General features: G+C 34.0%; 1 protein-coding gene across 12 annotated transcripts in view; it reads right to left on the bottom strand.

Annotated features, from left to right (window-relative positions):
* The window catches only part of L3MBTL3 (L3MBTL3, histone methyl-lysine binding protein), a 101,716-nt gene that overhangs the window by 29,010 nt on the left and 48,109 nt on the right, over nucleotides 1-24,597 (bottom strand). For all 12 annotated transcript variants that reach the window (XM_025042438.1, XM_015600153.2, XM_006926160.3 and 9 more), the window contains 5 exons: nucleotides 17,033-17,109; nucleotides 13,456-13,541; nucleotides 11,505-11,615; nucleotides 4,340-4,454; nucleotides 3,268-3,370 (listed from right to left, as the gene is read on the bottom strand). In XM_025042438.1, the coding sequence (XP_024898206.1) occupies nucleotides 3,268-3,370; nucleotides 4,340-4,454; nucleotides 11,505-11,615; nucleotides 13,456-13,541; nucleotides 17,033-17,109 (492 nt within the window). The remainder of the gene's footprint in view (nucleotides 1-3,267; nucleotides 3,371-4,339; nucleotides 4,455-11,504; nucleotides 11,616-13,455; nucleotides 13,542-17,032; nucleotides 17,110-24,597) is intronic.

The raw sequence follows: 24,597 nt of genomic DNA, 5'->3' as shown, positions 1-24,597 counted from the left end.
GATGGATTGATAGATGGATGGATGGATGGATGGATGGATGTTGAACTAATATGATGTTTACAGTTTGCAAGTGTGTGTGTTCGAAGTTACTCATTTTAAAAACTTTCCATGGACTTTATGAATATCTTTTAGAGGTTGTGGGAAATGCTGTCTATTTAATTTAATTCTTTAATTTCCCCAAGATCAAATCCTACATGAGATTTATTCCTGAAGACACTAAAATGTGCAGAATATCTACTTTTATGTAACTTTAGTTCTCCTTTAAACTCCTCCCATTCTTTGATCTCTCAGTAGACAAAATGAATGAATGAGTAAATGGAAACAGCATAACACAACCAATGTTAACGCTCCCTTCTTGGAGAGGGAGAATCAAGCAATCTGGCTACTGAGTATTCCCGGAGATGAGAACACCGTATCTATCTATATCCAACTCATTTAGTGATCATTTAGATTTCAACATTTAAAAACATCATATTCTTAAACTTCATTGTTGAGATACATATTCTAACACTTAGATCAAATTCCACTATTAAAATTTTCAGAGATGCTAACAATAAATGCTAGTCAAAACAGGCTTTTGCTTATGTGTTCATAAAATTGATTATTCTTGCTAAAAGAAAAACTTTCCTTGTTATCTAAGCAAAGAATGCATGTTTTGATTTATGTATTCTCTCAGTAAATTAATCCAAAGAGAATTTTCTCATTACATTTTCCTAAACACAGCATTCTCAGCAAGGACAAAAATAAGTGTCAGTGAAATGAACCTTTCAAAGAATATCCATGATGCAGCAGCTATTCCACTAGTCTACTAATGAAATGGAAAACAGGCTGTGCCCGTTAAGGATTAATATCCTGCCAGGTAAAGGGCTTTGAGTGCTGTAAATCAGAGATCAGAATCAGAATGACTAAAAAAAGTCAGTTGATGGGGCTGAAAAAAAGGAAGATAGGACTTGGGCTAGAGCTGACATTGCCCACTACTTGTCTGAATTGCATCCTCCTTCCTGAGGCTCCAGTTAGACTTATACACAGATCTGCTAGTTATACCTTATGTGTGACAAGGAAATCAACAGTTTCTTTATCAGTGCATGTTTTTTATGCCATAAGATCTACTTTTTCCTCTTTCATTCCAAAAAATGAGTAATTCTCTACTATGGTTCCAATTATACTAAAAGATTTCTTTACCACATTTTTCCATAAAATCTTCCATGACTGTCCTCATTATTGTTCCCTTCTTTTAGCAAATACAATACTGCATCTCTGAAGAAATGCTCTGAAGATAAATCATTGAAACTCTGTAAAGTGGGTGTGGCACAGCTGAGGGACCCTCAGAGGTCCACAACATACTTAGGGAAAGGCGGTCCTAAGGAGAGGCTAGGGACATCAGGAAGGGGACAAGACTGTCACTACAGACCTTGCTGTGACAAGCAAACCTCTCTTCTCAGACCGAAAGCACTCCTAAAGAGATTACGGACAGTGCTATAAGGTGTGTTTTCTTCTCAGAAGATCAAAAACGTGTGCGTGCGTGCGTGCGTGCGTGCGTGTGTGTGTGTGTGTGTGTGTATATATATATATATAGTTTTTGATTTTTCAATTGCATCCTAAAAACAAAATGTCAGTACTGACCTATTTAAAAATTTTTCTTTCTTCATTGGTGTACATGTGTCAAAGTTTCAATACTAGTTACCAATCTATATCTATATTTTAATTAGGTTATGTATAGCTTGTACAGTTCTATTAGTCCATGAGATCTCTGAAGGTTGGGTCTGTGACTAATTCATTGAGTGGTGCCTTGAGAGGCAGTGAGAAGGAAGTGGTTAAGAGCACAGACCCCTGAGTTAGACTGGCTACCATTCTCAGTTTCCCCCTCAACTGGCTGTCAATTAGGCAAGTTAGTACACCTCTACCTCTACAGTGCCATGGTGGCCTCATCAAAATTTTGGAGAAAATAATAGTTCTATATTATAGTATCGTTTAAAGGTTATCCAATACATGCAAAAAAATTAGTGTAATACCTGGCAGAGTAAATAAATGCTCAATAAACGTTAGTTATGGAAAAAAATTGCTGTTCAAAAATATTTGCTGAACAAAAAAATAATTTATAAATATATAATGGAAATTCAGCATGTTAATGAGATATTTCTGGCATTTAGACTTACATAATGTCTGAAAATAATCCAGTTGCCTTTACTTGGCAATGCTAAATAACTTCTAAGATGCAGTACTTTCGATTCAGTTTAAATTAATCATATAACTTTTGGATTGCAATCAGACAAATGGCAAAAAGGATTTTTAAATGGATAGCTGCAAATGGAACCATTTTTTCTATGTTCAAACTTTTTACTCTGGAACATTCTGAACCTCATAAAAAATAAGAGAAGTGTTGCAAAAAGAAGATAAGCAGCATTGTAGAAGATTATAGAAATGAAAGAAGAAACTATATAAAGGTGAAAATAATCACACCGATTTTACAATTCCTATTAACTCTCAGAGAAACAGGTAATGCAGTCTTTAGGATTTTTAAAGACAGATTCAGCACCTGCACAATCTAGATAAACAAGGAATCATTTTTCTTACTGGGCAATCTAATTAAGATGCAGTTAGTACACTTACATTGACAAGTTATTTTAATACATACCTAAATAGATGATGCTTTTGTTCTTTAAAAAAGCCCACTTAAATCACAGTAATTTCTCAGTATTTCGGTAAAAATTTTAAATATCTAAATAGACTCCCCAAATCACCTACACAATATATCAAATTTTCAAATTCGGTTTATTTTTTAAGTTACTTAAGGGTAAGAGAAATATATTGAAAAACACATTCTGACCCATGCATTCTCATGTTTCACTATACTTATGGTTTCTGTGATCTTTGCTAATCTATAATAATCTCACTTCTCATTATTCAAATTGAGTCACTCAATCACATAGTATTCTACCAAACAAATATTTCTAACAGGGTCTGCCCCAATTGACTGTTTCAGAAATTAAGTGTCTGTACAACTAGTCATGTTGCCAAGAAAAGCCAAATAGCTAGAGTAAATCTATTTTAAACTATGAATGTGTTTTCTCCTAGGAAGAATTAACTACAGATATACTCTTCATTTTTACAGGATCACCATGGTAACCACAATTCCTCTGAATCTGAATTTAAAATTAGTTCACATATATTTAGTATAAGTGAAAACCATTACCTTGCACATAGGAGGGACAGGCACCCTCTATCTGACCATGTAAGGAATCCCCTCATGAGTGAGGTACCACATACCTGTGAGGGCCCAGGTGTCTCCCTCTCTTAAAATGGCCAATCCCTTTACATCCCGGGGTTGAGCATCCACCGTGCTCTGAGGCTTCCATTAATTCTAAAGGGCCTATGACAAAACAAAAAATTAAAATAAAATAAGGGGCATAAATTTAACCAGAAGGTCGTAAGCATCAAATGTTTGGGATCAGAATAGGGAAGAAAAAAATCCCTAAAAATCCAATTTTGAATCAACACATATAAACAAAAAAAGAAGCAGATCCTATAAAATTAATAAATATCTTAAAAGTTTCTACTTCTAAAGATTTTCTTCTATAACTTTGTTCATACTACTTATCTTACTTCAATACTAAAACAGTAAACTTTGATCTAACATTTTCAAAATGCTACAAATTCTAACGATACCTAAATCTGGATTAATGAGATTTTAAATAATTTTTCAAGTAAATGAAATAATTTAGATACGAATATTCATACACTATGAAAACTTCAAACACACTGAAATACAAAAGAATAATTACTGATCTCATTCACGCCACCTGTCCCCACATTTCATACCCTCCCTTGTCCTAAGCACTTAATCAAGTTCTCAGTGCAGCTTTTTTTTAAAAAAATTGAATTTAACTGAAATGTTTATTGAGGTCATTGTAGATCTGCATGGAGTCCTAAAGTAATAATACAGAGGAATATCTCTTGCATACCTTGCCCAGTTTTTCCCAATGGTAACATTTTGCAAATTATAGTATAAAATCACTATCAGCATATTGATGATAGATTAAATTTTGATAGTTTCACAAATTATATTCCAAAAATTAAGCAGTAATTATAAAAGGTGATGATTACTTTTAAATAAAAGTAAAAGAATGTCTATACACACCTGACTCTCTCAGATATTAAATTTTTAAAAAATATTTTTGTGACTACCAGGTAATTAAAAATGTAGTAAGAGGGAAAAGAATTACATAGAGAAGAAATGTACAGTAGAGAGAGAAATAGAAAAAGAAGGGTAGCAGGAAAAAAATACTAAGTATACTACACAAGAAAATGGAAACATTTTTGTTATCCTTGTGTTTCTTACTCAAAGGAGGCTGAAGAGGATGTCCAGTTTTTGAACACCAGCCTACAGGGTGAATATCAGGAGAATCTGCATCTATCCAATAATCATAGCAACTGTTCCAGCCATCAAAGTGAACCTGGATAACAAAAAGAAATTAACAGTACAAGTCAGGTCCAAAAATTACTATAGTAAAAGTTCTGTCCACTATAACCATATTAATTCTCTTCTAATTTACATAGTACATTTAATACCAAATACAGTGTTTCAATTATTTAAATTATATCATTCACGCTCTGAGAAAAGAGGCATTTTTGACCTATCTTCAAATTACCTAACCATCAATACATGTCTTGCCAAAGGCAATTTTGGGGCAATACTTCTATATGTGTATCACACATCTCTCAATACTATAGGCAACTTGAGTATATAACATCTGCACAGGAGCAACACCAAACACCCAATAAATATCACTGAAGTAACGCATAAGTCAGGAAAGGGAGGGAGGAAGGCAGGGAGACTGGAGGGGTTAAGAGTATAAATTTCAAGTCTCCTAGAATTATGCTAAAAAAAAATTCGATGCCTTATTAAATATACCCAGTTTACAACATTATACCTCCATCAAATGCACTTTTAATTTTTTTTTCTTATAAATAATTAAAATATCTTTCAAAGAGGTTTCACACAGTGGTCAGTGCTTCCATCTTCACTGGCCACCATATGAAAGGACAGTTGGTATTTTGGGCATGGTCACTAAGAGTCAGCTACCTATATTTTAAGTATTATATATTTTTATCTTTTGGGATGAAAGCATATACTAAAAGGCTATATATATATATACATATATATATATATACACACACACACATATATATGGTGGATTTTTAGGAAAAAAGGCTGTGTTGCCCTCAGGTCTTTAGGGAAGGCAGGCCGTTGCAAGCACATCCGCCTTTCCGGATTGTGGACTCAGGGGTTCCCATAGACACAATGAGACAGTGTCCCAGCTCATCAAATTTAATGATGAAATAGTCATATACTTTGAAGGCCTCTTATTCTAATATACCATGTAGGCTTCCTTTTTTAGGTTGAAGGTAGAGAATGGGCAGTATTTTATAGCAATGCTAAACTCATGACTGACTGCTTCATGTATATCAAACTTCAACATGATGAGACTTTAGTAGATAGTATTTGAAGAGGAAATCATCATTGATTCCTACTGCCTGGAGAAGCGTGTGTGTGTATATATATATATATATTTTTTTAAATCAAGTTTGGCATCTAGATCTCCTTTTTCAAATCTGTGAATCTCTTACTCCTTTCAAGATAATAGATGCCAGATGGATAAAAAATTAAAATATAAAAACTGAACCATAAAAGTTCCAGAAAAATGAATGAGTGAATGTATTTGTAATCTTAAAGTGGGAGAGCCTTTGTAACAAGACACCAAACTCAAAAGCTATAAAAGAAGGCTGATGAATATGACTACGTCAAAATTTAAAACTTCAGAGTGGCAAATATTGCAAGCAAGATGGAAGACCCACTAGAAAACTGAAAACACGTTTGTTACACACATGACGATGCACTCTGTTGCTTAATTTATAAAAACATTATATATCAATGTGAAAAATGAACACACAATAGAAAAGTGGAAAATACATACAAATGACTCAAACAAAAAAATAAATATAAATGGTTAGTAAACATATAACTAAAAAACTAAAATTAAAACTGCAAGATGTAGCTCTTTTCTTTTCAACCTGCCAAAAATACTGCATTCTGGTGATTCCTGGAGCTGCTGAGTAGGAGAATAAATAGGTTTCTCATAGAGAAGTGGTGAGAGTACTATTTGGTGAGATATTTCTGGAGAGTTATTTTGTAGTAACGATCAACACTTAGAAAACACATCATCTTTGACCTGATAATCTCAATAACTCAATTCACTGTTTTAGTAGAAAACAACCAGTGTCCACCATCAGGAGACTGGTTAAATAAATTAAGGTATATTTAATGATGGAATAGTACACAGTTGTTTAAGTACATATATAAGGGCTCAAAACAACTATCTTTACAAAGAATCCACTTTCTCAAGCTTAGAAATCATTTAATTCTAGAATTAAAAGCCATAGATCTCCCGACCTGGAAGAAACCATGGATATTATCTTAAAGAGGAGAAGGAATCATACAGCTAATTAGGAGGAGTAACCAGGCCTAAAATTCAAGAATCCAAAATAAAATTGTTCATCATTCATACACACTGAATATTATAGCAGCACTTAAATTAACTTGAAATAATCCTTTTCTTTCCTCTGATTAAAAACAATGTTTGAAGAACATTGAGAATGAAATTCATTATAATTTTCTGAAAATATCAACTTATGCTATCAATGCTACCCATAAATTAGTCATAATTAGTCATAAATTAGTCACATAATTAGTGTCTTATAGTAAATTTAAAGCATTCTAATTCTCAGCTAATCATTAAGTGATTATTTTACTAGAAATATGGAACTCCAATGTTTTCCAATCTTGCTATTCTTGAATTCTATTTCTTCCACGTTGGAATTAATGTTAAAATAACTTATGTTCCATTTGTTGTAGGTAAATAACTATATTTTACAAAATTTAGCAATATTCCTATAGCAAACAAACTCAGTTCTAACAAGTAAATGGTTTTCTACCCTGGATACACACCAAAATTACTGGTGAATCTGAAATTACTCATGAATATTGAAAAGAGGAAAAGCCCAGATGAAATAATTTTATTAAGGTTTATATAGTTTCATTTTATGTTTTGTAACTTTTACTACTTCAGTCCTTGGCATACTAAGAGGTTTTTAACAAACAAACGAACAAAAAAATCAGGCACTCTACTAATGTTAAGTTATAATTTTACTCTTGCTGGAGACTATTTCGAAATAGAACAAAGAACAAAAGAGGAAGAACCATAAATGCACAACATGAAATACATTTTTAAAATTCTACAAATATAAAAAAGACATACAAAATATTTACAATAGAAATGATCCACTATAAATACAATTACATATAAAGCAACTCAGCAATGATGCTTTATTTAATAAAAATCCTAAAAAAATATGTACTATGATAAATCAAAGTATAGTATGAATGACTTAATTCACGCATATTTAAAATTTTAACTTAGGAAAGTGGATATATTCTTCACCCAGAATAATAATTTTGACCCTTTATAAAAATTAATACATATAATAGACAATTTAAAGATTAAGACATAATATTTTTAGAAAGCACACCATTTCTTTTAAAGAAAATGATCTGGTTGGATTTTTTTGTTCATATGAAAGGCAACTCAATAAAACACATTTTGGACCCAGGTGCTTATCTCTGCTCACTTCTAAAATTAAGGTTAAATTTTAAAAGATATAAACCCATAAGGACAAACAGAAAAGGAAAGCAGTTGATAGGTAAGAAACAATAATGCTGGCAAAGACAGGGGAAGGAGTGCTGACCTACTGGGAGAATGCGTGGGCTGTGACTCTGATGCCTACAGAGGAAGTACAGGACTAAAGCAAAGTAGTTCACCCTGCAAAACCTAAGAAGGACTCAATCTGGAGGCAGCAGGTAGGTAAGGAAGAAGATATGAAAACTGGCAGGATTGGCTCGAAGTCTGAATATGGAGTGGTTAGACCCCTAGATCCACTTCCCCACCCTCCCACCAAGGCAAAAGTTCCTTCAACAATCCTGCAAGAGTAGAGGTTTGCTTTCTAGAGAAATATAATCATGGAGGCTCTGAACTTCAGGACAAAAATGAAGTGGTGATGTGCTTGATGGAAAGTACTGGGACTAAACAAGTCAGCAATGCTCCAATACTGGTCCTTCTCCTTGTCCCACCTAGTGACTGCCAAGTTCACCCTTCCCAAGGGAGGGGGATGGCAGAAATTGAAAGGCTTCAGAGAAAGGATCCAGATGGTGACAAATGGGGATCTCCATGGGAAAAGCTGGCTCTTTGGTTTCTAACCCTACAGTGAAGCCTAATAGTCGCTAAGTCCCACCCATGAAAACGGCTAATTTTGAGTGCCTTTTTCTTAATGTGAACAATTAAGGACCTGAATTTCAGGAGAGTCTCCAATATGAAAGCAGAGGCCAAAATAACTAAAAAGGAAATTTAGAAGAAATAAGCAGAGAACAGAAGAAAAACTATTACTAGTATTCTCAGATAAGAAACAATATTGCTTCAGGAAATAAAAAGATGTCATTTAAAAGGGGGGGAGAGGAAAAGATGAGAAAATATTAAAAAAAAAACTCGAAATAAAAAAAAATCAGTTGTAATTAAAATTTAATATAAGGTTTGGAAAATTATAGAATAAATATCTCTAAGCAAGTAGAATACAAAATCAGAGTAGCACAAGAAAAAAAATATAAGAAAATCAGAGGTAAATCCAAGAGGTTTAATACCAGAGTAGCAGGAATTCCAGAAAGAGAACAGAGATGAGAGGAGGAAGTCATCAAGGCAATGATACAAGAACATTTCCAAAAACTGAAGGACACGAAACTCCATTGTGAAAGGGCATGAATAACCAAATGAAAAAAGACCCTTACACCAAGACAGGTTATCCCAAAACGTCAGAATATCAGGGACAGATGGTCCTATAAGCTTCCACAGAGAAAAGGTACATTATACAGAGCAAAGGAATAGGAATGGCCTTGGATGTCTACAAAAACCACCATCAGCATCTAATGAAATACATGGAAGTTAGAAAAATTTTAACTCTGATCACTCATGGTGTGAAATATTATATATCATGTAACTTTGAAAAGTTGGTTTTATTAAAAGAGTTGATTTTATCCCTGAGAAATATGATATATTAAGCTATACTAATAATTAGTCTCTATTTTCCTCTTCTTTCATGACAAAGACAATGAGTATTTTTACTATGTTATCTCCCATATTACTAGAAAAACGCCTACTGCTAAAAGCTTTTTATATTCTCAGAAGTCTCTGCTGAATCCTCATACTGAGTCATTGTCACCTGTTCATTATTCTTTAGAAGACTGCATAAAACCATAGATATTTGTTCAGTGGTTTGCTTTTAGCTAGGAAATTCACTACATTAATTATAAAAAGATGATTGTCAGCTACGTACCTGATAGGCAGCTCTTTTTTAGGTGTTAAAGATTGACCAGGATGTTGTTTAGAAAGAGAATTCAAGCCAGAAGTAAAAAGAGCTGGATTCTAGTCTATGCTTTAGAGTATTTAGGGTATCTGAACTTCCTGGGCCAAAATTTTCTCATATGTGAAATCGGAGTTACTCGATTTTTTTAAATTATAAAAGTAACATGGGTTCCTGAAACCAGATAATTTTAAAAACCTAATCATTTATAATCCTAGCAACCCAAGACAGGACTGTCATTATTTTGATATGTTTATTTCCATAACTGCTTATGGATATATTCTTAAAAAACAAACAAACAAACAAAAAAACCCCACAATACCGGATACCATACATAAAAACCTGAATTCTCCACTTGCCAATATTAAATATTCTTCTAAAACATTTAACATCACATAGATATAGGGTAATTTATTTTACCAATATTCTGCTCTGGTTGTTCTCAATGTTAAATACTATAAAAAGCACTGCTATTTTCTCCTTGCAATTTTTATCTTTGTGTACGTTCTTTGGTTATTCCCTTAACAAAAATTCCTAGGACTAAAATTCTTTTTTTTTTTAAACAATAAAGTGATTACTGCACCCTGTGTTCATGGCCCATAGTTAGATTTAAAATTCTTGAATTAAAGGGTAAACAATATTCTAAGACTTTTGATGCCTATTGCCAAAATGCTCTTCAGAAAGGCTAAAACATTTTATTTCTACTAGTTACGTATGTGAATAAACTTTCACACACTCAAACCAAAACACATATTTTTTCCAATTCTGACTAATTTGATTTATAAAAATAAGTTTCGCTTAATTCTAAATTTCTTTGATAACTGGTCTAGATTAAAAAAAAACACTTCTACTCTTAAAATACTGATTGCTTTGACTTATATTATTACTGAGCACAATTAACCAGAAAATACACATGCAAAAGATTAACACAGGCCTTCCATTATTTATAAAATTTTCTAAAATATTAAATAATGATATAATGTTAAAATAGCGAATCAAATGCTAAAATTTATATTTGAAAGAAATACCACCTTTGCACAGGTTCTCCATGTTATTTTATAATTTATTTTCTTATACACTATCTCACTAGAAAAAGCTAAGCATATGATTTATTATTATGTTTTTAAAAAAGCTTAAAATTAAACTCCTAAAATTTAAGACTGTGACTTAGTTCTGCCACTGTCCACAATTAATAAGGAATTCATTTAGTCTTTCTGAGCTTCAGTCTCATCAATAAAATAATGGTGATAACATAAATCTCCCACATGGTTATCACCGCAAATGTTATCCTGTAAAACACCATGTAAATCTGACATCTGGCTGTTATTATAATTATTATTATTCCTAACAGAAATTCTAAATGATCCTATGAAGTATGTAGAACACATATTGTTCTGGTCTGAGAGTGAAGTTAATGCAGAAGCCAGAAAGAGAGATAACTTCTGGCTACTTGGCTAGAACTGCTGCTACGTTGTACTTTACCCACTTGGACCTCATAAACCAAACCCATCTTCCTGTTTCTTACTTTATGAGAGGTACTTAGCTTTTATCAACCCAACTCTAATTAAAAACTGATTTTATTCATAAAATTATTTTTTTACTCGCCCTATAGTAAAAGGCAGGACGGTCTTCTGAAAAGTTTATATCTAATATAACCCATTAAAAAAAACTGACATTGTTTTTTAAAAATAAGATCATACCATTGGAGAATGAGGTATTCTATTCAAAGGAAATTTCTCTATTATCTATGTCAGATGTTTTCTCTTAATTATGACTTTTAATATTTTGAGTGTACATTTGGAGAGAGTAGATATGGCATATTAAAAGTCAGTCATAATTGAAGAGAAAACTTCTTGCACAGATTAAAAGGAAAAAATGGATAAATACTAACTTATGAAAATGCATAGCAACTTAATTTGTATATTCCTTTGTTTTTACTAATTTAATTACAGGACTTTGCAAATTAAATATCTTTTAAAGTTTCCAACCAAGATGTCCTGTAACAGAAAGCAAAAAAAATCACGGCAGAAAGAACTTACTTTTATTCGGTGATCATCCGTGTCTGCAACTGTTGCTACTCTAATAAACACAGGATTTCTTTTGTCTATCACTTCCAGCTTCGTTTTTTTCTGGAATCCATGTGGAGGTTTCTGCCATAACAAAAAATTTTATACAGTGAGATTTAGAGGAAGAGGTGGGCTCTATGTCATAAAAACAGAATAAAAAATTTAAAAATTAAAAAAAAAATGAGCTATTTAGAGAAACAGCCTTTCAAATTTTGGGTTCCCAGAGTGGCTTTGGACCTCACCCTCCTTATCAAAAAACACAATCATACATCACATGGACGAACCCTTCAGCAACAGAAATGGCCTGATCACCCAGCCATAGGAGCAAAAGGAAAGCCAAAGATCTTAAGATGAAATTCAAAATACCGTGGTTATTTAATGAGCCACAGGAAAGACAAGAATTTTTTCTTATTAGTTAGAAGTGTCTTGGCAAAAATCAACAAGCATGAAAATTATTTTTATTGGCAAAAATCAACAAGCATGAATATTATTTTTAAAAACAGAGAAGAACATTAAAATGGCAGACATAAGACAGAGATTAGAGGTGATGAGAGCAGAAAAGAGAAAATAGTTTCTGAAAAAGAAAATTAGAATCAAAACATACAGGACAGAATCACTTGAGTAAGTACAGGAATGAGAAGGAGGACCTACAGCTACCTACACCTTAGTACTCATCAGAAAGTTATAAACCTCTGACAAAAAGTATAGGCAGTAGAACGCAAGGAGATTATTTAGTATGTTAGGTAAATTACTTAAATTCCTTAACTTCACATCCCTCTTCTGTAAAATGGCTATAATAAAAGTGTTGCTCTGAAAATTAAGTGTGAAAATTATTTACAAGATACAAAACAATCAATACAAGACACCTAAAAGCCAAACTAGAGAAATCTTAGTTTTCTCTGATGTCGGTGACACTAGACCTATAGTAATTGATGTAATTTTATCCAGTTCAAAACAAAATGCAATGTAGCTCTTCTTTGGACTAGCCTAAGTTAAAGTTAGAGAGTGGGATAAAAATTTGTAAGTATGGCATAACTCTAAACATTACTCGTTTTTAAATTCTGAATTTACTATCAGTTGGAATCAAATACATGGTTTGATGTGGCTTTTTTCATGCAATATAGTTTTTCTCTTACAAATTTCTGATGTTCTTTTCTTCTATATTTGGGGCCATATCTACTAATACTATCATTAAAAATCTTAGCAATTTATACACAAAAAGATCATTTAAAGAAAAACGTTGTTTATAATAGACTATGCCACATTAAAATATTTTCAAGTATTTAATGTCTTTGTTTTCCTTTATATTCATGGAAAAATATAAATTATAAAGCAAGCTGTTTTAGATGGAAAATATTTAAGAACACATTTCATTTCTTATCCTTCCCTTCCACAGAAATGAGGTTTACTTTAAATCTTAATGTGCAAGAAGCAATGACCCTGGGTTAGAAAGATACTATAATAAAAGCAGATGACCTTGAATTTTGGTAATTAAACATAATGATTTATAGCAATAAAATTTTAAAAAAGCATCTCAGCTTACCATAAATAAATCCAAATTAATTACTGAATATAATTTTCATTAAAAAACAATGTCCTGTCCTGATTGGCCTTTTAGAATACCTAGCTGGAAAAACAGAAGTCTGATGTACAAACAACTCACTACTCCATACTGACTCAAACAGAATTATTTTCCAAGGAGACTTTAAATGGAAGTATTTTTTAGATGCAAACAACAAAAAACTCAATAACAATTTTGGCTTTCAAAACTGTAAAAATTCAAAAACATCTTCTTTGATCTTCTGTTTCCCTCTCAATCCTATTCCAGTTCACCACCAGACCATTTCTTTCTGTTCTTAAACTTCAATTAATGAGCACTATCATCGACACAAATTAATCAAATATTATAAATATATTATCTCACCACTTTGAAAGCTCTTGCAGGAGCAGGTAAAGAATTAGTTTCTTCTAAGTATTTATCCCAAGAAAAATGTTTCACATTTGGGTAACCTAAGAAAGAAAGAAAGTAAATCCTATCAAGTTTAACCAAATTGATAGTGAAAACTACAGACTGACCTATAATATTACGAAATACTGTTATCATTATAATGTAGGAAATTATGTGCATATTACACATAACAACTTTAAACTAATTTCACATTCAGAACTATTTGTAATAATGAAATTGTTTTCATTTTGATCATGATTTCCCTATTTCCCATAATCTGAGAAAATCTGCACATGAAAATAAATAATGCTAGTAATGGATTATAACCCACTAATGACAATAGTAATCTATGGGCTCACACTGATATAAATTAATTGAATGAATAAATGGGAAGATAAGAAAGGTAGTCTTTGTAGAAAAATATCAACTAATTATCTACAAGGAATGATAAAATAAGAAAAATTAACCATTTAGCAACTTTGAGAATAATTCCGTATGAAAATTAGTAAGTGATACAGGGATGAAGTACAGGATATTTACACAATTTCAAAGTATCTCCTCATAAGTTATTACTGAGGAAAAAAAAAAAAAACTACATTAGTGGAGAAGCATGGAAAACACCAACTTGATCAATTAATGGTACAAATCATCCAGTAATGAGACAAACTGAAATTATGTGCTACCTGAGAGGATGCAATGGAAACACATCATTATTTCTATGATATTTCTGCCAAAAGTGCACATAACCTAGGTCTAATCACGAGAAAACACTAAGCATACCCAAATTAAGTAACATTTTACAAAATGACTAATCTGTAACCTCAAACATAACGAGGTTATGAAAGTCAAGGAGAGCCTACTTAAAGGAGATTAGAGGGACATGACAACTGTGCAATGCTTGATCCTTTTCCTACAAATGACATATTGACACAACTGACAACCTTGAATGGGTCTATAGTTCAAGGGTATAGATGAGTTCTGTACTACTCTTGCAACTTTTCTGTACATTTAAAATTGTTTCAAACTAAAAGTTTTAGGGAGTAAATACGCAAATATTTCTGCGTATGAAAACATTTTACAACATATTTTAAGAAACATATCTTGCACAGTTTAAGTGATATTAAATCTGATTGTTCATGCATGCGTGTATGAACAAACCCAGAGACAAAAAGGTTTTTCTGGAGACAATGACCAATTATTAAACTATTAATAGAGATAACAGTAGTTATCTCTATTTTTACTCTAAATTTTAAAAAACATGTATGTCTTAATATGTAATTTGAATAATTCAAAATAAAAATCATTTTTTTAAAAGGCATGAAGACGTTAATTTTGGAAGAACTGCAGATATGTTACATCTTTAGAGAAAACACAAGCATAGCCAGCAAAGCTGTTTAGGGGACTGATCCACAAAGTAGCAAGACTCTCAAAAGAACAGCTGCCTATGGAGACCCTAGTGATTAGCGTCCCTTCTTTTCAGATGAGAGACCAGAGATCAAGCCAGGAACCTGCCTGCAGCAAAAAGGGACCAGAGAAAGAGCATCTTTTTTTTGTCGTGGAACCAAAGAGCAGAGTAACATCAGCACAGGCCCTACAAACCATCTCATTATTTGGCAGTTTTTTGTTTGTTTGTTTGTTTTAACTGTGTGGGGAGAAGGGTAAAAAATATATCTAATAAAATCTACCATTTTAACCATTTTTAGGTGTACAGTTAGTGGCACTCAGTATATTCACATTTTTGTGTGGCACTTTTTAACATGCAATTTTAATTTGTAAAAAAGCTACGTATTTTCTCTTCTACTGAATTATACAAGTTCACGAAAGGTGACAAAGCCTTGGTTATTTGCCTCACATCAGAAGTCAGCAATAATGCCTTATACCACCCCTTCTCAGGTACCTAACTCAGTGCTGTGAAGACACAACCAGGAACCTGTTGTTCACCGGTTTCCTATTTATTTACCAGATCCCTGATAATGACCAAAAAGGTGGTAAGGGAAAAAAAAAGAAACAAGAAAAAAAAAGCTCAACATCAAATTGGTCAAATTGGTAAATCTAAAAGAATCCTCCCAGGAATTTAGATGATGATAGTGGCAATCATTATTTACCAGCTCCTAATGCTACATAAGCTACAGGACACAGGAGGCAGCACCACATTAGGGCCAGGAAACCATTAATGTCCTGCTTTAATACTTTAGGGCTATGTAAATACTCTTTCATCTTTAAAACAGCTCTGTGAATCAGTAAAGGACAGAGGCTTTTGTCCCTTAACATATGAGAATACTCAGAAAGTGGAAGGGACCCGCCTGACCCATTACTGGAATGACTGGTTCCCTGAGTGAGTAAATATCCAGACACTAACTGCGATACACACACAGCATCAAGGAACTGGAGACAGGCCTAAAAATGAAACCAGCTGTTAGAATGGAATAAAACAAGTACTTGAAGCTCCAAGCTGAGTCTCTGCTGTTTACATGCTGCAGGCAACATCAACCCAACTACTCTTAGGAAACCAAGGAGCTATCCTTTCCCTGTGGTAATGGCAGCCTTCATTACTCACAAGAGCATCCACAAGCAACCACCTAACAGCCAAGTGACACAATGTTAGCTGATGACCCTGTCTTTTCATATCAGTAGTCATGGCACCTTAAGTAGTGATATGCTCAGCAACTCAATGTCTTAATTTTGATGGAGCCACAGAATCTGTTTTTAGCACATGAAGATAAACTCAAATTGACATAAAGCAAAGAGACTATAATCAGCAGTTATACTGTTCCATGTCAAAGAGAGTGTGAATAAGCTGCAAAGCCTCTGGGGCCAGCAGCAGATAGTTGAAGTATCTGAAAACTACTTAGAGAACAGAGAGGTACTACTAGTCTAAAGGTGCAAAATCTATTTTGGAATCAGGAATCACAACAGAAAAAAAAAAAAGAGAGAGAGAGAGAAAATGAATGTGTGAGTTTGATCTAGGCTAAATAAAAACAAAAATCTAATGCCAAAAATCAAGTTCTCACTTAAATGTGAACATTGTACTTTTGCCAGAATTGACCTTGCCATTTATGGTCTAGGCTCTATCCTCAAATTCTGTCCCATACATCCATTTCACTACTCATCAAAGCCTTAGACAATTCACTTCTGTGGTTAGACACTATATTTCAATATGTATTTATACAGTCTAGCTAGAAATGAATTTCGACTTGAGGAATGAAAGATCTTTTAAAACAGAACTTCTCATTTTTCCAAAGAAAACAAATGTTGAGACTTTGTTAAGGACTAAACCAATGCTTAATATACTTTCAGGTGTATCACAAGTCAGCAAACTACCACCTGTAGGCAGGTTGCCTCATTTTGCAAATCAAGTTTTACTGCAATACAACTATGCTCATTTTTCACATATTGTCTATGGCTGCTTTTGTGTTACATCTCAACTGAACAGTTCTGACAGAGACTACATGGCTTACAAAAATCAAAAATATTTACTATCTGGCCCTTTATAGAAAACGTTTGCCTATTTCTGATATATACGAATAATATTAGACATATAATAAACACTAACCTGGAGGAGTAATAAGGGTTCTTCTATGTTCTTTACACCAACCAACTGGATGAATGTGTGGACTAGATGCTTCACACCTGTAAGTTATATAAATTTAAAAATTGTAGTTAGAATTCTCAAATACCAGTGAAAGTAAAAAACATTAATTAGAGATTGTGAACACCTTATTATAATTGATCTGGGAAAAAAATTGCTCAACCTTGTTCCTCAGCAAAAAGATCTTTCACTCTTCCAATATATTAATACCAAGTAGATTTTTATTAGATAAAAATATACAAATTTGCTATCAGGCAGTTTTTGTTCTCCCATAAATTTTGTTATATTCTACGACTTGAAATATCGCTAAAATTCAAAGATTATGTCATTAATATTCAGAATTTCCATTCATAAAAATCATGTGGAAAAATAAATGTACACATAAATAATCCTGCATAGACAGGCAAGCTAAAATTATTTCGGCATCTCTAGCGGCAAATGTACAAAAGCAGGAAGGTCAAACACCTTTAATAAACAAACATCGTATTTCTATCACCCATTAGAATGGCAGAGATCAGGTACTAAAGTCAGGCTATTCCTTTCTTTTCCACACTCTTTTCCTCTGTGTCAGTTTTACTTCAGTCAAGAACATATTTTTTCAGAGCCTCTTTATCAGTATATACGTCTGGTACATCTGATTTCTTGTTCTTAACCAAACTTGTTCTATGTATTCCTCATCTCAATATGCAACATTTCATTGATTCAATTGCTCACCTCAGTCATTCAAATACTGAGTGCTTAGGATGTGCCAGACACTGGGATAGGCACTGAGGATAAAAGAGCAAGTAAAACATACAAAGTTTTTGCTTTCCTGGAGCTTACAGTATAGTGGGAAGAGACAGGAAATTAAGTAACAAACAAACAAAACATATACTCTGGTAGCCCAGCAGCATGCAGAAAAAGCAGCAGTAGAATGCAACAGCGGAAAGGCCCTCTTTTGTCTAGCATAAAGGGGTCAAGATGGCCCCTCAAATAAGGTGACGTTGGAAGTAAACGGAGAATAGAGCCACTCAAATATATACAGGAAAGCCATTCCATGCAAAAGGAAAAGCAAATCCACAGGCTATGAGGTGGGAGTCTAGTAAGACTGTGTCAGAGATAGACTGAGAGAAGCAGAGAATAGGAAATAATATAAGGAAGGGCTTTTAGGCCATAGTTAGGTCCTGGGATTTTACTCAGAGTAAAATAAAGATTGCTTTGCAAACAATAAACCACACTGGGAATGAGAGAGTTAGAAGGCTTTTGCAAGAGTTGATGATGATGGCCTGAATGAGAGTACTAGTAGGGAAGATGAGAAGTGATCATGTTTTTAGGTCTGTATCTTAAAGGAAGAACCAACAGGATAGGCTGATAGATTTGATATAGAGTGTGAGCAAAGTGAACACGTCAAAGACATTCTAAGGTTTTGGGAACAGCAATTAGAAGAAGATACCATCATTTTCTGAGATTTGAAGGCTACAAGTATAGTCGTTAGCATTCCAACTGGTAAATGAAGAGTTCTGTTATCAACATAAGTTTGACAGACAGGTAAAGATGTCAAATAGATAATGAGAATAAAAATCTAGAGTTCAAGGGCAAGATCAAGGCTAAAAGTACACATTTGGGAGGATCAACATTTGGGATGGTATTTAAAGCCACAAGCAGATGTGAGACCATCAAGAGAATGAGTACAGAGAGAATGGAAGAGGTAGGAAAGAAGACCAAGAAGGAATAACTAGTAAAGTAAGAGAAGGAAAGAAGAAAAAAAAATCAACTGGGTGGAAAGCTGCTGCTAGATCAAAGAAGAAAAGAAAATAGGAACTGATTATTGGATTTATCAATATAAAGATATTGGTAGAGCTGGGGATGGGAAAGTGCAAAAGCCTGATTAGAGTAGGTTTAAGAGAAAATGGAAGGAGAAAAGATGGAGACAGCTAGTACAGAAAAAAATGTTTAAGGAGTTATGTTTTAAAAGGAAGCAGAGAAATGAGAGACATTAAGGGGAGGCTGAGTGAGCTTATAGGAAAATTCTCTGTACAATTTTACAAACTTACTAAGTTTAGAATGGCTTTGAAATAAAACGTTTTTTTAAAAGATGGGAAATATTACTTAATTTATCAAGAAATTATGCGGAACAACTACTAAGATCAGGGCACCATTCTAGGTGCTAGGGCTTCCACAGGTATCAAAACAAAAAAAAAATCCTTTCTCCCACTCGGGTACTGCTAGGAATAATTCAATAGAGAGGGATGACCTACTGACGCAGAAGAGAGAGAACTGACTCTGAGAGGGAATGGAATCCTGTGCATGACAGCAGGGGTGCATCACCCACAGTTACAGAGAAGGCTCTGTCCATGGGCAGAAATCGGAAAGGTACCTAGCAGACAAGATGGTGGGAGCATGTGAACATCTCTGTGTGTTTTTTCTCAACAAATAGGAAGCAAGGTTATCAGCCAAGAGGAAGATTAGGAAAGGGGCTATGAGAAATTTGAGAGAAAAAAAAAGAGGAGTGAAGTTTAGTGGTCTGGAAGACTAGACATGGATCTGGAGCAGGACTATGGGGTAGAACTAAGGGCCCACTTGAGGTCAGCAGTCATATGTGAAGTCAGATCCATCAGCATGTTGTGCCTTTCTTAGCTATGGTCAACTACTCAGGCACAGGCATAACGTAGACAGAAAGCTAGATGCAACCAGAGTTGGGATTTTTGCCATAAAAACACAATATAAAGTGGAGGCCATAGTTACACTAGACTAGTTATAATAGTATTGCAAAGATACAGGCACCTACAGGCATGTCACAATTAATATCCTTTTTAAAAAACTTGACAGAATATTTCCCATCTGTGTTCTCAAAGATAAGAGGCATAATGAAGTTTTTTTAAAAAATGAGGGTCAAAATATTTCAGGAAAATATTCCTCTCCCTCTTACAGATTTATAAAACACATCATTAGCATATTAAGACTGTGAAGTTACACTATAAACAAATCAGTTTCAAATGGTTTAACTTAGAATTTCCTAAAGATATTTCACTATGAAACAAACTTTGGTGGGCAACTCGTTAGCATTATGTGGAACATTAGTGTTCTGTAGAAGATAAGTTTGGGAAATGCTGGTCTAAAGGATGCCAGAGAGTCCAGTCTTGCTCTACTAACCAGATCTTTTGAGTCCAGCCTTAAAGATCAGGAAGTCTCAACACAGCCCTCTAGATGAGAAACGAGAAGATAGAAAGCCAGGAAGGTAACAGTGGTTGGAGTTTCTGGTGAATAAAAAAGTCTTACGAGTAGTGAAAAACAAAGAACTTTCCAAGAAAAGTAGTAATTGAATGACACTTCCATACAGTCACCACCTCTCAAGTCATCCTTCCTAAGTGGACAATACTAAATGTAACACGAGGTGAGCTGATGTAATCCTAACATAATGCTGATTTTTCTCAAATTATTTTAGTGGAAAATATCTTTAAATTTAAAACGAAAGGTTTATTCCTTTCATTCACTTATTCACTTATTCCTTACCCATTCTATTATTTTTTTATATATATTAGGGTTACATGTGTAAGTGTATGTCATTTTAGAAATGTAAAAGAAAACGAGCACTGCTAAGTTAATATCAAATTCATACAGCAATTGGTACATTTGTACGATATATATTTTTCATTAAAGATATTTTAATACACAATTCCTTAAGAAACATCCTTCTGTTATAAATTGTATAAACGAAGCTATGGACCTCTATTTGGTATGGATTATTAGTAATGATGCACTGCCATTACTTTAGGGAAAATTTTTATTTTATTTTAGGAACAGCTGTTCATTCATATAGGGGTCATTTATAATGAAAAAAAGAAAACAAGTACATAACATGTGTTTAATTTTTTCCTCAATCTCATATAGCTACTGAGCATTTTTTATATTATCTGCCAGGCTCTTGGTGATTAAAGTAAGAGCATTAGATATTACTAATTCTTTTGATTTTATTGGATTTCTCTATAAATTACAATTAAGGAAAATACTGTGGCATATTTTGGCCACTCATTCCTATACAACCTGAATCTTACATAATAAGGTTTTAATATTACCTAAATATTGATCGAAGTCACCATTTAAAATAAAGCTATCGCAATAGAGAAAATAAAAACAGCCTTATATTTATCTAGCTTACTTATACTCTCTCAAAATGCAGACAAGCCTTCATTCAGAAGTTGGAAGGCTGTGGAATCCTTCCTGCTACTATAGTATCACAAGTCATCTCTTAGTCCCATCTAGTGTTCAAAAGCAGAAATGTAACCCAGAAGCAATATAATAAAGATCACCTAATGGTAAAATGTTTGGCAAATTGTTGATTGCTGTGCCTATCCTCTCTTTCTTCTCGGTTTTTACGTATGTCATCAAAGAAATCAATTTCAAAAAAGAAAAAAAGAAAAATTTTTTCATTTTTAAAATTTCACATATAAGTTCAAATTATTCATAAATACAGTCTGCTAAGATCCAATCAGACCTAGACTGGTAGATAACAGAAATAACAATTCATGAAAAATCCATGTTTTTAATATAAGAATAAAATGAATAGTCATTATGATCCTCATTTTATAAAAGCACAAAGAAGTGATTTCACTAAGCCCCTGGGGGTTGAAAAGAAAGAGATCCTGGTTTTATCAGTCACTGCCAAAAGCTAAACGAAACTAACGTATACGCACTGGGTTCCACAGATCTAGGCAGAGAGACAAATAAGAACGTTTAAGATGCTTACATAAAGAAAACATCAAAGTCTTCATTTCAAACCATAATGATTTAGCTTCTCTGAAGAAATCCATGACACCTGGCCTCTCCCACTCCCTAAATCCAGAGCATGATGACTCTATTTTCCAGTACCCTACCTTCCTGGCTTCCATCATGTGCCAACTGTTCAGGGCCTCCATCACTCTGTTTTACTACTAAACCCTAAACCTCATCTGGCTGAGTCATCCAGTTCTCCATTTCACCCCTAATTCATTTATAATCCCATTCCCCACAGTAGCTATTTTTAATATCATTCATTTGTTTCAAGTTTAAAATCTGATATTCCTGAATAGTGACTACTTGTAAAAGTTAAAGGAGATGTCATCTCATTACCCTAATGTCAGTTTTCCTTTCATTTCTCCATTTTCTCCAGGCTGAGGGAGAAAAAAGTTTATTCCTTCTCAAGGTTACTCCCTCCTACGGGACCTGCTGTCCCCAATTATCCACTGTTTCAGATATCTCCACTCTCTCCCTCCAGTGTGGTCTCCTTCAGCCTAAAACCAAGTTCAAAACTCTGTGCATGTCTATGGCCATGCCACCCTGAACAAGCCCAATCCCGTCTGATCTTGGAAGCTAAGCAGAGTCGGGCCTGGTTAGGGCTTGGATAGGAGATCACCTAGGAAGACCAGATGCTGCATACGTAAAAAATAAAAAATAAGGGATTGTAAACTGACAAGGTCCTTGCAATCTGTGAGGTCAACCAAGAGTTGCCTCGCCTAAAAACAAACAAACAAACAAAAACAAAGAAAACCCTCCTCAGAGGTTGACTTCCCCTCAAGCAATAATCCACTTTCACCTTGAAGGCCAAACTTCACAGCTTGATGTCCCTCACAGCCATCTCTTTAACCTTTTATCATTTGGTTTCTGTTTCTTATTTTAATCCTCATATCACCCTATGAGATGATGATGATGCCGATGATGGATGATGATGATGATGATGCTGATGATGACGATGAATTCTTTTTGCACAGGGAGCAACCGAAACTGAGAAGAGTTAAGTCACTTACTGAATAGATTGGCTGCCATTCTCCAAACATACTCTTGGCTTGCTCCACACCCATCCTCACCCTGAGCTTGAACAAAAGTGTGTGCTTTTCTTGGCCAGGAAAGTTCCTACCTAACATCTAAGTACAGATTCTTGTCAGCCTTCATGATCCAGCACAAATCTCATGTCCTCTAAGAAACCTTCCCCAAGAACTCTCTAATAAGTCAGTCAGTCCTTCTTCAAATGTGCCACTATAGAAAACAAGCAGTTAGTTCTGATAATTAAGCACTGATCACCATCTACCCTGCAGCCAAAATAGTGGTGTTATGTTTCCCTCCTTAGACCCCTGAGACCCTCAGGGATGAAGTGCAGAGCTACCTAGGTTCCTTTCACCACTATAATTCATTACCACCACCAAGGGGTGCTTCCCAGATTTAACAATGACGACAAACCTGATACCTTTCACACTGCTCTAAGAAACTGACAACACCGCTGCAAACTTTTCAACATTACTTTGAAGAAACATATATAATTACTGTCACTCCCAATTTATAAATGTAAAAGAGCTCCATCTCTAAAAAAAAAAGTTTGCAGTACACTTAAATACACTCAGTAAAAGGCCCCAGCCCCATGTTTGTTCTAATTCACTAACTCAGTGCTCCTCTTTTTTTATAGATTTGTTTGTTTCATAGATCTGTTTGTCGATTTTTTGCCAACTTACTGGGACACTAGACGGAAATTCAAAGATGGCTGAAACTGCAACCTCAGTTGACTAGGGCTTTCTACTCAACAGTCCTGTTCTCATGCATTCCTGGTTCCCGAAAGACAGGGTGACATGAAAAGAACATTTCTTAAAAGGAAGGCTCCTTTCCAGGGCCTGAGGGAGAAGAGGAGGTTACTCCTCACTGTGCTGCTGTGTGGAACCCTCAGGCAGTGGAATGTGAGGAACCCAAGAGGCTGCCCAATGCTCTCCCCGAGGACAGAAGGACCCTCACTGAGATGGCTTTCCTTCCCACATCTTTAAAGTCTTTTCTAGTTCCAGTATTCTGTGATATTTAGGATTAGTCCTAAATCCAATGACATTCAAGGGACAGAATTAAACAGCTACCAACTACCAGTTACAAAAGCATAGAAGAAACCCAGAGATAGACCAACTTTTATTATAATATAAATACTATTTTCCTTTCATAAAAAACTACTTACACATAATTTTAAATTTTAAACCTTACACATAAATTTAAATACTACACAGTGTCCCTTTTTGGGAGGAAGAAATGTTTTATTGCAACTACACATGTAGTACCACGAATGTGTGTGTGCACATGTGCGTGTACGTTTAAATTCCCACTAAAAAAATAAGATCACTATACTATTCAAATGAAAAAAAATAAGATCACTATACTATTCAAATGAAAAAAAATCTCATTTCCAAACTATTTTAAATGGAGAAAGGCAATCCAATTTGTAACCTCAATTACATACCTAAGTAATTTATGCAGGAAAAAAACCATTCCAAAATTCAAAGATCAAAGAACACAATATTTAATAAGGCTGGAGATATTCCAGTGCACTTAAGCAATTTTCAATGTGCTTTAATTGCGTATTGATGAAGAGAACACACTGTATTCTTTTCATGACAATTAATAAAATGTAATTTCATGTCAATAGTTAGAAATGTAAGTAAACTCTCAAAGTACATTCCATCTTAAAACTAATTATTTTGTATTCATAAAAATACAAAATCAGAGCTAAAAGAGCTCAATTCTTTTCTCTGCTCTTTCTAAAAGAG

This window comes from Pteropus alecto, unplaced genomic scaffold (assembly GCF_000325575.1).
Source record: "Pteropus alecto unplaced genomic scaffold, ASM32557v1 scaffold79, whole genome shotgun sequence".
Classification (NCBI taxonomy): Eukaryota; Metazoa; Chordata; class Mammalia; order Chiroptera; family Pteropodidae; genus Pteropus; species Pteropus alecto.
The sequence above is the reverse complement of the archived record's forward strand: the minus strand, read 5'-3'. Positions and strand labels throughout refer to the sequence as shown.